The sequence below is a fragment of the Charadrius vociferus genome, unplaced genomic scaffold (assembly GCF_000708025.1).
Source record: "Charadrius vociferus isolate BGI_N301 unplaced genomic scaffold, ASM70802v2 scaffold301, whole genome shotgun sequence".
Lineage (NCBI taxonomy): Eukaryota > Metazoa > Chordata > Aves > Charadriiformes > Charadriidae > Charadrius > Charadrius vociferus.
The window spans coordinates 1443293-1457918 of NW_009646842.1; the positions used below are offsets into that span (position 1 = coordinate 1443293).

At 43.8% G+C, this 14626-nt stretch overlaps 1 protein-coding gene across 2 annotated transcripts; it reads left to right on the forward strand.

Moving 5' to 3' along the window:
* Positions 1–1071: 1071 nt before the first annotated feature.
* Positions 1072–9320, forward strand: CCDC58 (coiled-coil domain containing 58). 2 transcript variants are annotated; one of them, XM_009892589.1, is made up of 4 exons: positions 1072–1196; positions 1720–1866; positions 5376–5435; positions 9021–9307. In XM_009892589.1, exons 1-4 carry the CDS (start codon positions 1086–1088, stop codon positions 9069–9071), a joined length of 369 nt encoding a protein of 122 aa, XP_009890891.1. In that variant the 5' UTR covers positions 1072–1085; the 3' UTR covers positions 9072–9307. The 2 variants fall into 2 exon arrangements, with proteins under 2 accessions (XP_009890891.1, XP_009890900.1); XM_009892598.1 differs by lacking the exon at positions 5376–5435 and having other exon boundaries at positions 1074–1196; positions 9021–9320.
* The last annotated feature ends 5306 nt before the right edge of the window (positions 9321–14626 follow it).

Consider the following 14626-nt stretch of genomic DNA (forward strand, 5'->3'; position numbering starts at 1 on the left):
CTGGGAGCGTTGACGGGCGGGGACGGGGCCGTTGGGCAGCGGCGCTCTGGTCTGGCTGCGGCGCGGGCGGGTTTCCGGAGGGAAGCGGGACGGGCAGGGCCGGGGGGCGGTGCGGGGGGAGAGGTACGCGGCGCTGACCGGTTCTGTGTGTCCCCTCTCTGGCCTTCGCTGTTAAGGAGACGAGCTGGTTTGCAGCAAGTACTCTGGCGTGCAGAAATTGTTCGTTTGGTGCGTTTTTTGTTTGTTTGTTGTTTTTTTTTTTTTTCTGTTTGGAATTGATGTACTTAATTTTGCATTGAAAGACTTACTCGTGTAGTGTGAGAGAGGAGAAGGACTTGGGGGTGTTGGTTGATGAGAAGCTCAGTGTGAGCCAGCAATATGTGCACACAGCCCAGAAGGCCAACCATATCCTGGGCTGCATCAAAAGAAGCGTGGCCAGAGGGTCAAGGGAGATGATTCTGCCCTTCTACTCCACTCTCCTGAGACCCCCACCTGCAGTATTGTGTCCAGCTCTGGAGCCCTCAACATAAGAAGGACGTGGACCTGTTGGGACGAGTTGAGAGGAGGGCCACAAAGATGATCAGAGGGCTGGAGCACCTCTCCTATGAAGACATGCTGGCAGAGTTGGGGTTGTTGAGCCTGGAGAAGAGAAGGCTCCAGGGAGACCTTATTGCAGCCTTCCAGTATCTGAAGGGGGCCTAAAAGAAAGCCGGAGAGGGTCTCTTTATCAGGGAGTGTAGCGGTAGGACGAGGAGTAATGGTTTAAAATTGGAAGAGGGTGGATTTAGATTAGTTATCAGGAAGAAATCTTTCACTCTGAGGGTGGTGAGGCACTGGAACAGGTTGCCCAGAGAAGCTGTGGATGCCCCATCCCTGGAGGGGTTCAAGGCCAGGCTGGATGGGGCTTTGAGCAACCTGGTCTAGTGGAAGGTGTCCTTGCCCATGGCAGGGGGGTTAGAACTAGATGAACTTTGAGGTCCCTTCCAACCTAAAGCATTCTATGATTTTTTGCAGTAAGCTTTCTCAGAGATATAAGCAAAGTTTTTTATTTTATTTTATTTTTAATACAGGAGTTGCTCAGGGTGATGAGGACGATTGATGACAGAATCGTCCACGAATTAAACACTACGATTCCTACAGCTTCATTTGTGGGGAAAATTGATGCTGGCCAGACATGTAAAGAGCTGTACCAGTCTGTGAGTGTGCACTCCTTTGACTTTCAGCGTGCTTCGTGACATTTCGTTATGTGCAGTGGTCAGTAAAGCATCTGCAGTTTCTGAGGAAACCACTGCCTTGATATATCATGCTTTATGTATCTGTACCTGGCATGCTCGACTTCTCTACACAGCTGAACCACATGCATGTGGTCAGTTTAAAACCATGTGGGGGAATTATTTGTCCTGCATTACTGATCCTTTGAAGCGCACTTCAGGCTTCTGTGGATGGTGTTGTCCCAGTCCACGTCTTTCTTTTAAAAGTGGGTACTAGCATGCTTTTAGTGCTACTTTGCAAGACTTCTGCTCATATGTATCTTTGACTTTTGATCAATTTTGTAGCTGCTGCTCCAAGTAGTGTTGCTTCCAACACGTGGATTATAGAGTCAGAGGAATTTCTATAGGCACAGAAATACCTTCACTTTTGAAAGTCTGTCTTTTAACTTGTAACTTGGGTTTTATTCTCTGCTGAACTAGTTGTGACTTTCTCTCTCCCCCCACTTAGTTGATGGATGCTCACACCAGCAGAGAGAAAATCATCAAAAACTGCATCGCTCAAACTTCCAGTGTAGTGAAAACTCTCAGAGAAGAGAGGGAAAAGGCCCAGGATGACTTAGCATTATTAAAGCAACTCAGGAAAGAGCAGACGAAGGTGAGTGGTGGAGCTTTTTAGAGATCATTTAGAGAGGAAGAAGAGGGTATCTTTCCCAAATGGAAAGACCAGTGTGATGGAGAGAACCCAAAGCGGATCCTGACTCAGACAGTCTTTTCTAAGGTTCCCGTTGGCTGGGTTTGTGAGAACCCTTTCTGCTAGCCCTCCAGACAGAGCTGCTTTTATCCTGCAAGGGGAGCATTTTCTGAGATCCTATTACACCATTGCTGTAGAAAAACATGTGTACTTCTCCACAGTGGACTCTAACCTTCACTGACTAACACCACTTAGCGTACAACTTACCTGGGACTTGCTTAGTCCTTTCAGAATGCCTGAAGGTTCATTTTGCCTTTTTGAGATCTTGTAAAACTAGTACATCTGCAAATGGCAAGTATGAGTGCCAAGATGCAAACACCAGAAGATAATGAAATACAGCTTTTGTGTATGTCTCTTGCACCACACAGCTACGCAGCCTTAAAGCTGTCCCTCTTCATCCTCACCCTCAGAAGCATCGTTCTTACTCGGTGTGTTAATTGGAGTTGTTGTCCTCTACAAGAAGTTGCCAGGCAACCTCAAATTCCGCTTAACCAACTTTTTTATTGTTTAGTATTTCATGGATTAATTTTTTGAGTACCTTGTGATGGTGCGAGAGAGACTTCTGGGTTTACATGAGGAATTTTAACGTGAAAACACCCTCTCGGTGTTCTGGATGGAAAGTGTACTTCACCAGAGGTGATCCAAGTGGAGTATCCAAAGTGGAGAAGGGAACCCTGCTGAAGTTCTTGCCCCCATTCCAGAGCCTCCTTTGTAGTTGAAAGGATACTGCATGTGTAGCTCTAGGAGTGGAGATGAGCAGGGATGTGAACTGTTCCATTGATTTTTCTTCCAGACCTTCTCTGGATGGCTCGTGGTCGCTTTACATTTTTCTCCACATCATATTCTTGCAGCACATACCAAATAAGACTGCTTGCTTATTGCTTTTTTTTTTTGCATACAGTGGCTAGGTGTATCTGTTGTGTTCAGCAGTTTAGTGAGCCTCTCTGTTGCGGACTGTCTTAACCGGGGTTTCTAAACTGGTGCCTTTGAGTTTCCAGTGTAACAGGGAGTTCTTATAACAGCCAGACATCCCATCACCATATATCCTGGGTGCGGCTTTACCTGCTGCAATACAATAAGACTTGTAGAGGTGGGTCTTGAAATTTTGTTTTTGCAGTGCTGAACTACCTCAAAATGCATATGCCCCTGTACTTCCAAGAGGAGCCTGTTGTAGCCCCTGTTTCAAAGAGCAGTCGAACGCTGATGCAGTTGTAGTTAAAGGGATTCCTGAGGAGATGATTTGAACTCAAGCATCTGATTTTTCCCAGGCATGGAGTGAATGAACTGTTTGTTCATGTGCTCTTCAGAGAAGTGCTCTGTTGTGAGCTCCGATTAAAAGAACCAGGTGGCAGGCCAGTGGTTTTATTCTTAAAGCCTCACTTGTGGAGCGGCTAACAAGCATCTGTATTAGTTTGGAAAACTAGAATGGTAGCTTAGTATTTTCTGCGAATTTTGTTTGCAGAGCCAATTCTTTAAATCATTTAGTTACTGAGCCCAAAACCTATCACTGAAACCACTAGGAGGATCACAATGACGGTGTTTAATAATTGGAGGTGATTTCAAATGTTTGGAAACATCCCCGAAATCTTTTGATGGGATGACCTCAGATTTGCACTTGGACTTTGAGGTGTCATCCCCCTGCTTTTTTTGTTGTTCCCCGTGAGAGTTGTGTTTTTTCTAGAACTCAAATAAGCCATCTTGAGAGAACACAGCCTACACTGAAGATTATGCATTTCAAATATATGCACTTGGTTGCAATACAGATCTGTTTTCTCTTGTTATTTGTGTTTCTCTCATCCCGACAGTGGTACAGATTCAAGAACTTTATCCAAAATCATTACTTCTAGGTCATTGAGTAAGAAAATTTGACCTAGCAGCCAATTCTTTTAGTCCGCTTACATTAAAACATCATTTGATTGTTACATTAATGTGTTATCATCTTAGTTTACTTGAACGAAGTGTCATAAAATATCCAACCAAATAAATTTTGGAAATCCAAACATACGGCATAATGATTATTAGCTATATTAATTGAATTACTAAGGCTTGTTAAAATGTCAGAATATGTTTTAACAACAACCCCCCGCCCTGCATAGCCATGTTAATTAATGCTGTATTGCTCTTCAGTTCTGCAACTCTAAGGAAAAGGCTAAAGTAGTAGTTTTGCTTAGGCTTGGTGTCAAAGGCAATTAGGGCGACAGTCCAGATAATTGTAAACCTAGTCACATCCTCCAGCAGGGAAAATGTTTCTTTGGACTGCTAAAGATCTTCTTCTGAGTGGTTATTTTATGGAGACTAATCCTGGTCATCTAGTCACCCTGTGGATTGTTATTTCAAACAGTTTGAGGTCCTATTGCTTAGGTAAAAGTTCACCAAAAGGTGTATTAGCTGTGTGTGTCTGGACATCTTTCTTGGAAGGTTTTTGATTCGATTGCTGTCTTGGCTTGCACCTGTTCACCAGCTCTCCAATTGGAACCATGTATTTAAAATGGATAAACTCAGATCCTTAGTCTGTTGTGTTAAAGACTCCAACAAAGATACATCCTAAATGTAAGTGAAAATGGCAGATGGTTCTTACATCTCCTACTGTTGCTTCAGGGCCTTGTGGCAGGGTCCAGTTACCCCACGTCATCTGAACACAACTCTCATGTGCGCTCCTTGGAGTTTCTAGTAGGTGCGAAACAAAGAGATTCTTACCTTTCTTATGGGCTGAGTGTGTGCTCAAGAGCTGCATATTGTAGTTCTTGCCAGAGCTTTTGCATCTGTGTAAACATGATTTGTCCTACTGTGATCACGTAACATATTAACTGGTTCAGATAGCATGGACATACATGGCCTGTCCCTGTAGATATTTTTTTTTGGTCAGTGCACAGAGTAGACAGCAAAGGAAGCGGAGGGGATCTCTTTTATGATTTTCATTCTTAATCCAGAGTCTGAGATCCATGTTCAGTCCTAGCTTTGCTGCCAGCTCCCTGTATGACTCTAATAATGCATGTATGGGAGAATGATAACTGAACACTGCAGAGCTAAGCCCGGCACTGGCATTCCCCATGCTGAGGGCATGAATTAGGCATAGTTATTTTTGTCTGTGAAGCTGTTCATGTAAATCAGTTGATTGCTAGCAAATCTCGATGGGCAATATTTAAGAAGGGAGCATCAGTAATCAGGAGCTACTTCTGCCAGGCTTGTGTTGCAGTTCTGCCTTCACTGTGCCCCTGTAGACTTCAGTCTGCCCTGAGTATTGGCTGAGTGGAAGGGCCAGACTTCCCAGATGATTATGCATTGTACCCTTTAGTTTGCACCATTGGAGCTGGTCCTGGGGCTGTGATCTCGAAAGTCACAATGGTAGGAAATACTGAAGGGTGTGGGAATGCCTGTTTGACAATAACCTTTTTATCTGTTATTTTCTGCAGTTGAAATTGATGCAGTCGGAGCTGAACGTTGAAGAAGTGGTAAACGACAGAAGCTGGAAGGTACTCAGTCATTTAAAACAGTGATGAAGTTGTGTCCCAGCAGTCGTGCACTGGAGGCGTGGGACTAGTGCCATATGAAGCAGGTTAATGAGAAATAGGTGAAGGCATTGCTGAGGGAAATGTTTCAGGTCAGTCATTTTCCCAGTTCTGGATGCAGAGATCAAAGCTTTTCAGTTGCATTGCAAAGGAAAGAAAACTGTTTGATTGAGAAGAGAGGAAGGACTGTGGAGTACTCCCTGTGTAAATCCCTTTCTCCGCCTTGCCCAGTGGCTAAGGGCTTTATAGGCTTCTCCTTGGTGGCCTGTCTGAAAAGCTTTGCTGGGCCTCTAACAGCATCAGAGGGAGGAGCCTTTCAAATTTGGCTGTGTTTGGTACTGATCACGCTTCTGAACAGAGTGGGGCTGTAGAAATGGAAACTTTTTCTGAAGGAGCTTCTGCAGGCTTGGACTGATGCTCCCTGGTGCAAAGGGCAGGCTTGCCATTACTCTCCAGTGTCAGCAGAGGGGGCAGATCACCCTCTGGATTGATGGCCTCAGACACTCTCTTGTTATAAAGTGATCTTAACACTGAGCTTCAATACTGAGATGGCTGTGTTCTGTCACTGCAGCGTTTCACGTCTAGCATACTTTTCTCATTTGTTGTAGCTCTTTCAGAGAGCTCTCTACAGAGCTTTCAGTACTTCAGGAAAGAGAACATCTTTCCCTCTCTAAATGTAAAAAGGATTTTTGCAAACAGCTAGTACTAGCTGCAGCTCCCTTTTTAATCTCTGCTTCAGGATTTTAGTCCTCTAGATGGCATTAGCATAACTGCAATACAATTTGTGTATTCACCACAGTACAGCTCAGTGCAGGCCGATTAGATGACCATCTACACATTTTTCCAGGCGTGTTTTGCTGTCATTACTGCCTCTATACTGTCTGAAAAAGCTAATCACGCCCTTCAGTTTAATTAATTTAAAGCCAGCTCAGACATGACTAAGTAACACCACAGCCTTAACAACATGCTGCAGGCCACTAGCGGCAACCATTTTATGGCAACCCTGCTGTCAGTTTTATTTAAAAGGGCAGGGGCACCCCCCAGCTATCTCCATCCTTAAGCCCAGAGTTGGCACCAAAGTCGGCACTGGTGCCAGTGCTTTCCCGTAGCTATCTTAAGCTTTTGCTCGTGACAGAAATGTCCAGTTTTTCCTGAAGATGGAGAACATCTTTCTTATAAATAGTGAGGTATTGCATACTAGTGTTTCAAGTAAGGCTTGAAGAGAAAAGTATTTCTGGGTTTTGTCTCCAGCTCTGCTATTATTGTCTCCGCCTGAATATAGGCATAGATGTCTAATATAGCTGCCTGTAAAAATATGTCACTGAAGGAATTAGAGCCGGTCATAGTTGTGGACCGAATGCAATTTGTTACATGGAAGTGGTTATTGATTTGCAGGTGAGGACCTCCACTCTTTTACTGTTGCAGACTTTTGTTTGGAAAGTGCACTTACATATTTACATTAACCTTAACCAACTGAAAACTGATTGGAAAAATCTGATGAGGAAACAAAATTATTTTCAAACACTTAGTCTGGGTAGCTCTAGCAACAATGGCATACAGAAAGATGCTGCTCTATAGAAATGCAAACAGTGGCATTTTGTTTGGCTGATACTAAGCAAGAAACTGACTGTCAAAATGAGACGCTTGCGTAGTCTCTGTACAGCACCTCCATCCTGGAGCTGGAGTGTTTTGTATAAATACATAAAAGACAGCAAAGTCAAACTTCTGCATAGTAACGTGAATGTGAAGGTTTGTCAGGCACTGTTTTTCCTGTCTGAAAAATGAGAATAGCACTTGACAGGTAGACCAATGGAGTTAACTGGTCTGAGTAACACACTGAGATCTGTGGGTCACTGATCCTAAAAGTAGGAGGCAGTGTTAGTAAGACTGCAGTATTGATCTTCCTTCCATAGGCTGCAGAGTTACTGTTAAAGATGCTTTAAAAGTTTGCATGCTAGCAAGTTGGAAGCTGTTATTTTTTTGTTGTGTTGTTTGATGCAGGAGACCCTCATGGTGTTTTAGAGTGTATTTCCAGTACCCTTTAAGTATGCCCTTAATAGGTCTTTGACAGACAATGGTCAAAAATGGTGCAATTTGCTTAGCATTAAAATGCTTCTGAATAGGAACCCTTTGTAGCTCTTAATTTCTACAGTTTCCTTCTATGGCTTATCTGGTCTCAGACCTTTGGATACTCTTAACTCTTTCAGCGGCTTCCATTGCATGTGGTAACATAGCGGGACAGGCTATCTGTGTGTGTGTGTGAAAGAAACTGTATCACAACTTTTTTCTGCAATACGAAGTAGCAGTTTGTAACATGTGCCTGTTTGTTAAAGTAAATTTCATTTGGAAATAAGTTGAAAATTACTAAAAAGTTGTTAAGAATCCATGCTAAAAAATTGTTAAGAATCCCTGCTAAAACAGATGCACGCTGCAAACTTCACTTTTGCTGAATTTGCCACCGGTTCTGAACTCCGAATAAGGATATCAGCTTAGAAGTAGTGGATGCTAGGAAGATACGGTTTAAAATAATGTGATGCATAACTTCCCCAAAAGTACAAGACCACACACTTGCACGTGAAGCCAGTGGGAAGGTTCAGGAAACCTGACATCCTGAAGATCACAGGCATTTGGATCTGAAAAGTCTCTGGACAGTTTGGCAAAACATGCTCTTGCAGGAGTGCTGATGGGGCAACTAATAACTGCCAGTGCCTCCACTTGCTGTGAGGTGGTGCTCATGTCGCTTTTCAGGACATGCATTGAACAAAGCTTGGAGCCAAAATGATAACTAACTAAATTGCTTGTAAAGAGCACCTGTAACTTTGCTGTAAACTTGTGTTGTGCTTCTGATTCAGACCGCCTTCCTTTAAATAGTCACATTTATTGGCCCTCCTTAGGGTAAGCGGTCTGCTTGACAAGGCCTGCAGTTCAAGCTGGGTGAACACGATCTTCAGTCTCTAGTTCTGTGTGCTAAATTTCACACAGAGAGGATGCCAGAGGCGAGTGAGGCAAAAGCAGTGTGCCTTTTGCATAGAAGTGTTGGCAGCATCAGCACCTGCGGTCAGATAACTAAAAGTGAGAACGTAGCTTCCAAGAGCCCTTGCACCTCTTCTTAGCTGTCATGACAATGTAAAATGCATTTACTCACGAAAGAGAAGAATACAATGTACAAATTTGAACACCAGAGTGAACTTAAAAAAATGCAGCCGGTCAGGAGCCTTCCACTGATAATATCGCTCCCTCTTTAAAAACAAAAAAGCATCATCATCTTTGAGGATAGCAGGCTACTGGGATTATAAGGCTGCCTTACCTGAGGGAGCACAGTTTTAGTGCTGTGGAGTCCCCCAGCATCAGGCTGCAAACTTTGGATTCACTAAAGCCAGGAGAGAACGTGAATGGAGACAGATGCCTTGGTAAGTACCATTTATTGGTACAGCAGGGCTGGGCAGCTTGAGATGGATGCTACGTGAAGAGATAGTTGCCTGGACTAGCTCTGACGTTCTTATCATCAGGGGGCTGATTCGCTTTTGCTCTTCTGTTTTGGTGTCTCAGGTATTTAATGAGCGTTGCCGAATTCACTACAAGCCTCCGAAGAGTCAATGATGTGGGGTGTTTTCCATCAAGGTGGTCCATAACCATGAGAGCCAAACTGGAAAGAGACCTTGGGTGAGCTGTATTGGGACCCTCCAGAACCAATAGAACCCAGTCTTGTTTTGTTTTGGACCCACTTAGCTGAAATCTCAAGGTTGAAATGATTCTTCTGTAATTAAGAGAAAACAACTCCTCTTTTGTACAAAATATGTGAAAAATGAGTTTTATAGAATTAAAATAATTTTCAAATGGAATGTGAAAGTGGCATCTTTCTTGAACTTCTACAGCTTCAGCAGTCGTAGAGGAGAATAAACAGTAAAAAACAGCTCTGAGCAGGAAGGACAAGGCTCTCCCTGAACTGGTGCTTGCTAAAATATGAGTGAACATGGTGTGTTTGTGCAAATAATCTACTAAGATCTGAAAGGAAAAAAAAATTGAAGAATGATCAGCAAGCATAGGTTCAGCATCCCTGAAAGTACAAAGCTATCAACATTGTTCCAAACTACTCAACACCAGCAGCATTTGTTTGTAGTTGCATGTGGGTACAGGTTTGCCACTCCTCCACAATGCTGACAGGCAGCATCTGTTCCATACTGTCCTTCAGTCTGTGTTACCAAGGTCTGGATTTTTTCACAGAATCTTAGAATGGTTTATGTTGGAAGGGACCTTAAAGATCATCTAGTTCCAACCCCCCTGCCATGGGCAGGGACACCTTCCACTAGACCAGGTTGCTCAAAGCTCCATCCAAACTGGTCTTGAACACTTCCAGGGATGGGGCTTCCACAACTTCTCTGGGCAACCTGTTTCAGTGCTTCACTACCCTCCACATAAAAAATTTCTTCCTGATGTCTAATCTAAATCTACCCTCTTCCAGTTTGCAGCCATTACCACTCATCCTGTCGCTACATGCGCTTCTAAAAAGTCCCTCTCCGGCTTTCCTGTAGACCCCCTTCAGATACTGGCAGGCTGCAATAAGGTCTCCCTGGAGTCTTGTCTTCTCTTCCTCTGGCTGAACAACCACAACTCTCTCAGCCTGTCTTTATATGAGAGGTGCTCCAGCCCTCTGATCATCTTTGTGGCCCTCCTCTCAACCTGCTCCAACAGGTCCATGTCCTTCTTATGTTGGGGGCCCCAGAGCTGGATGCAGTACTCCAGGTGGGGTCTCAGGAGAGTGGAGTAGAGGTGCCGAATCACCTTCCTTGACCTGCTGGCCACGCTTCTTTTGATGCGGCCCAGGATATGGTTGGCCTTCTGGGCTGCAAGTGCGCATTGCTGGCTCATGTTGAGCTTCTCATCAACCATCACCCCAAGTCCTTCTCTTCAGGGCTGTTCTCAATCCGTTCTCCGCCCAGACTGTATTTGTGCGTGGGATTGCCGTGACCCAGGTGAAGGACCTTGCACTTGTTCTGGTTGAACTCCATGAGGTTTGCACAGGCCCGCCTCTCAAGCCTGTCCAGGTCCTTCTGGATGGCATCTCTTCCCTCCAGCATGTCATCTGTGCTACACAGCTTGGTGTCATCAGCAAATTTGCTGAGGGTGCACTCAATCCCACTGTCCATGTTGCTCACAAAGATGTTAAGCAGCACCGATCCCAGTACTGACCCCTGAGGAATGCCACTCATCACTGGTTTCCACTTGGACATTGAGCCATTGACCCTTTGAGTGTGGCCATCCAGCCAGTTCCTTATCCACTTGAGTGGTCCATCCATCAAATCTGCGTCTCTCCAATTTAGAGACCGGTATGTTCAGTGGAACAGCGTCAAAACACTTTGCACAAGTCCGGGTAGATGACATCAGTTGCTCTCCCCCTATACACCAGCACTGTAACCCCGTCGTAGAAGGCCACCAAGTTTGTCAAGCATGACTGGCCCTTGGTGAAGCCATGTTAGCTGTCACTGATCGCCTCCTTATTTTCCCTATGCCTTAGAGTTTCTAGGAGGATCTGCTCCATGATCTTGCTGGGCACAGAGGTGAGACTGAGCAGCCTGCGGTTCCCTGGTTCTTCTTTTTTTTCCCCATTTTGAAAAGGAGGGTTACATTTCCCCTTTTACAGTCAGTGGGAACTTCACTAGACTGCCACAACTTTTCAAATATAATGGAAAGCGGCTTAGCAACTTCATCAGCCAGTTCCCTCAGGACTCGTGGATGGATTTCATCGGGTCCCATTTTCTTTAAGTAGGGAATGTGGTGTCGATTAAAACCGCTTTTGGTTCAAGATGAAGATACGTCTCATTTGGGAATGAGACAGTTAACTATGCAGTGATCCTATTTTGTCCATCGTTCTGAACCTTTAAAATTAATTCTTTAGGTGAATTGCGTTCAACCTGAGAAAATACCTGTGCATACCTGATCCTGGTGATTCTGGCCATAATGTTGTATTTAGAAAGCTTTAAATGCAACATCCCTGCAGTAACACAGCATTTAAAAGTGGATAAGTATGAGAAAAACAGAATTGCTGTAATTATACCAATTTTTTTTATTAGCTATAATTGGCTGATGGTCACATGACAAGGTCTGCTTGGTTGCCAGCTGTTTTTATTACTTAGTGATAAGACTTTAAGAAACCATTGAACTTGAGCAGAGCCTTAAAAATGCAGGTCTCATCTTGCAAACCCTTTGGAATTCAGTTACAGCACTGACGTGTCTATATTCTCTCACATCCTTAAAAGCTGTGCATATATGGATGTGGGAAATGACTGGAGGAATATACCTGTGTTGCTGAAAGGTGGCAAAAATCTGTGCAGCATCATCTGTTCTATAGTTGTTCGTTCAGTGGAGACTTCAACTACTTGATGGCCTTCATTTTTAGGCAGCAGAGTCATTTAGTCCCACTTTTCTTTGAGAATGAGGAAGAAGTATATTTTAAGTCTTTGAGGATGTAAATCCTAATGTTCAAACTTCATTTTTTCCTTTTTTTCCCCAAGGTACTGCAACTGCACTAAGCAGAACTTTACTCCAGTTGGAGCACTCATCTCAGTCTTGAAGTATTCTCATGTTTTTTCTGCAACTCTGAAAGCAGAAAACATGTTTGTTCTTCAACTGTTAAATTCTTATAATTGTTTATCCTCAAAGTGGAAATCAAATACTTCTCAGAACTGTAAGCTGAATTGCCAGTACCCTAATTTCCACAGGAGATGGTCCGCTAATGACATTTTGAGAACAGTTACCTTTGATTTCAAAGTTGGTACTTTAATACTGACCTGTAATACATGTTTTTAAAATATTTGTTCTCTCCAGGACTTGGATCTACAACTGCGGGGACAAATTCTCCTTTTAAGCCAGTTGTATGATAGAAACTTCTGCCAGTGTGCATAGAGTTGGCATCAATACTCTTGAAATTTAAGCTTCTATTGTATTTCTGTAGAAACTAGAGATTGTAATGAGAATTAATCACTGTCCGCCTCTGTCCATCCAGATGTTTGCTCAGTTGTTGTTGGAAAAGTTATTTGCTTAAGGAGATGCTGTGAAAAATGACCTGTGAAATGGATGTGATACATATGCAGATTTTTTTTTTTGCAGTAGCCCAGCTTAGCATTTGTTATGAGAAAACTATGTGACAAAAAACCCAACTCCAACATAGCACTATGTTTCATTTGAATATAAGGCCAAGCAAGTAGATCTATAGAAACCTGTATACGAAAAACTTCTGACATCATCAGAAGACTAAGTCCCAAACATCCCTTCTTTGGGTGTTTGCGGCTTGCATACAGAGGGTTGCACTAGGAAGTTCACTTACTCTATTTAGTTTGCTCTGAGCACAGAGGGATGTCTCTTGCTGTACATGGCAAATCACATGGATCAGAGGCTGTTTGAATCTTGCTGTTGAAGTTGGTGCAACATTGAGGTGAGTAACTGGAATTGCATGCCATGTTTTGGGTCACGGGGAAGGAAAGAATGGCTTTGGTATTTTTTGAGTACTTAAGATCTGTCTGTCAAGTGGGATGCTTTGTGATGGTATGTAAATGGCATTGGTATGAGCTGTGGGCCATACTAAACAAAGGCTGGTAAAATCTCTGTTTCTAGCGATGCCTGTCCATTCTAGGATCATGCCTAGTCTGTGATTTAATCTGCTTCAACTTTACTGTCAAGGTAGTCACAAAATTACTGGGCTGCTTGCTGTCATATGTGAATCAAATAATGGACCCCACAAATGCCAAGATTTCATCCTCTTCCTGGTTCTAACTTTATTCCTGCAAGTAAAGGCACTTGAACAGAAAGCACAACTGATGCCCCTGTGCGTAGTCTAGATATCCTGCAGGTGGCTTGCCCCTCTACTGGGGCTTTCCCATTGCTTGGAAATGGTGGTGGGCAGATGCTGGTTCCTTGGAAAGTCCTCTCAAGCCTGTACTTCGTACTTCCTTTTGTGAAATAGAGGTGTGTTTTTTTCTGGCACTCAGTGCTGTTGTCTTCTGCAGCCTGTAGGCACTCAAGGCTGATGAAATAGGTAATCTCTTTACAGAATTGTTTTAAGGGTAGAATTTGGTTGCCTTGAAGCAGAATGAGGGGGAAACGCTCTTTACTTGTACCGTAGGCTCAGCATAGGCTGGGATAGGATGACTTTGTGCTGCTGAAGTTCAGGTTTTGCATTAATCCTAATTGATGTCCAGTGTCAGAAACCTTTTGAGATCAGGGCGGTAGCAGGAGGGGAAACCTTTTTTGCAGACCAGCACATTGAAAGTCAAGGCTGTTGTTACTGTGATGATGACAAGCAGATCTTTGATTGGTAGGTGGAGGGCTGCTTTCCTTTAGCAGCTCTTAAAATGGTGCAGAGCATGTGTGATTTCATCCAGGCACAATTATGTGTCTTGTCACTGCAAAACCAGAAGGTGGAAGTACTGACTGAGGTTTCACAGTCATTTCTACAGAAATGACTTCATTTCTGGTTTAAAGATTACTTGTAAGTACATAACCCTGGGGCTTGGGAGATTTTTTTGTTTGCTCTGTTTTGTTACTGTACTGGTGTTTTTATTGACTATAGCTTCAACTTCTTAAAGTTGCTTATACAGGACCAGACAGTAGTGGCCTGCAAGCTGTAAAGATTTGTTTCTTCATTACAGAATCACAGAATGGTCAGGGTTGGAAGGGACCTCTGGAGATCATCTAGTCCAAGCCCCCCCGCCAGAGCAGGGTCACCTACAACAGGTTGCACAGGACGGCGTCCAGGTGGGTTTTGAATGTCTCCAGAGTGGGAGACTCCACAACCTCTCTGGGCAGCCTGTGCCAGTGCTCCACTACCCTCAAAGTAAAGAAGTTCCTCCTCATGTTAAGATGAACTTCCTATGTTCAAGTTTGTGCCTCTTACCTCTTGTCTTGTCACTGGGCACCACTGAAAAAGGACTGTTCCCATCCACCTGGCACGCTCCCTTTAAGTATTTGTAAGTATTAATAAGATCCCCCCTCAATCTTCTTTTCTGTAGACTAAAGAGACCCAAGTCCCTCAGCCTTTCCTCATATGAGAGATGTTCTAATCCCCTAATCATCTTTGTAGCCCTTTGCTGGACCCTCTCCAGCAGATCCCTGTCTTTCTTGAACTGGGGAGCCCAGAACTGGACGCAGTACTCCAGATG

What these genes read in the sequence shown, in the direction of transcription:
- CCDC58 (XM_009892589.1), top strand. Translation starts at nt 1,086, where the DNA reads ATGAGGACGATTGATGACAGAATCGTCCACGAATTAAACACTACGATT. An exon ending in TCAGGAAAGAGCAGACGAAG is followed by an intron (nt 1,867 to 5,375) that starts GTGAGTGGTGGA and finishes TATTTTCTGCAG; the next exon opens with TTGAAATTGATGCAGTCGGA. An exon ending in TAAACGACAGAAGCTGGAAG is followed by an intron (nt 5,436 to 9,020) that starts GTACTCAGTCAT and finishes TTGGTGTCTCAG; the next exon opens with GTATTTAATGAGCGTTGCCG.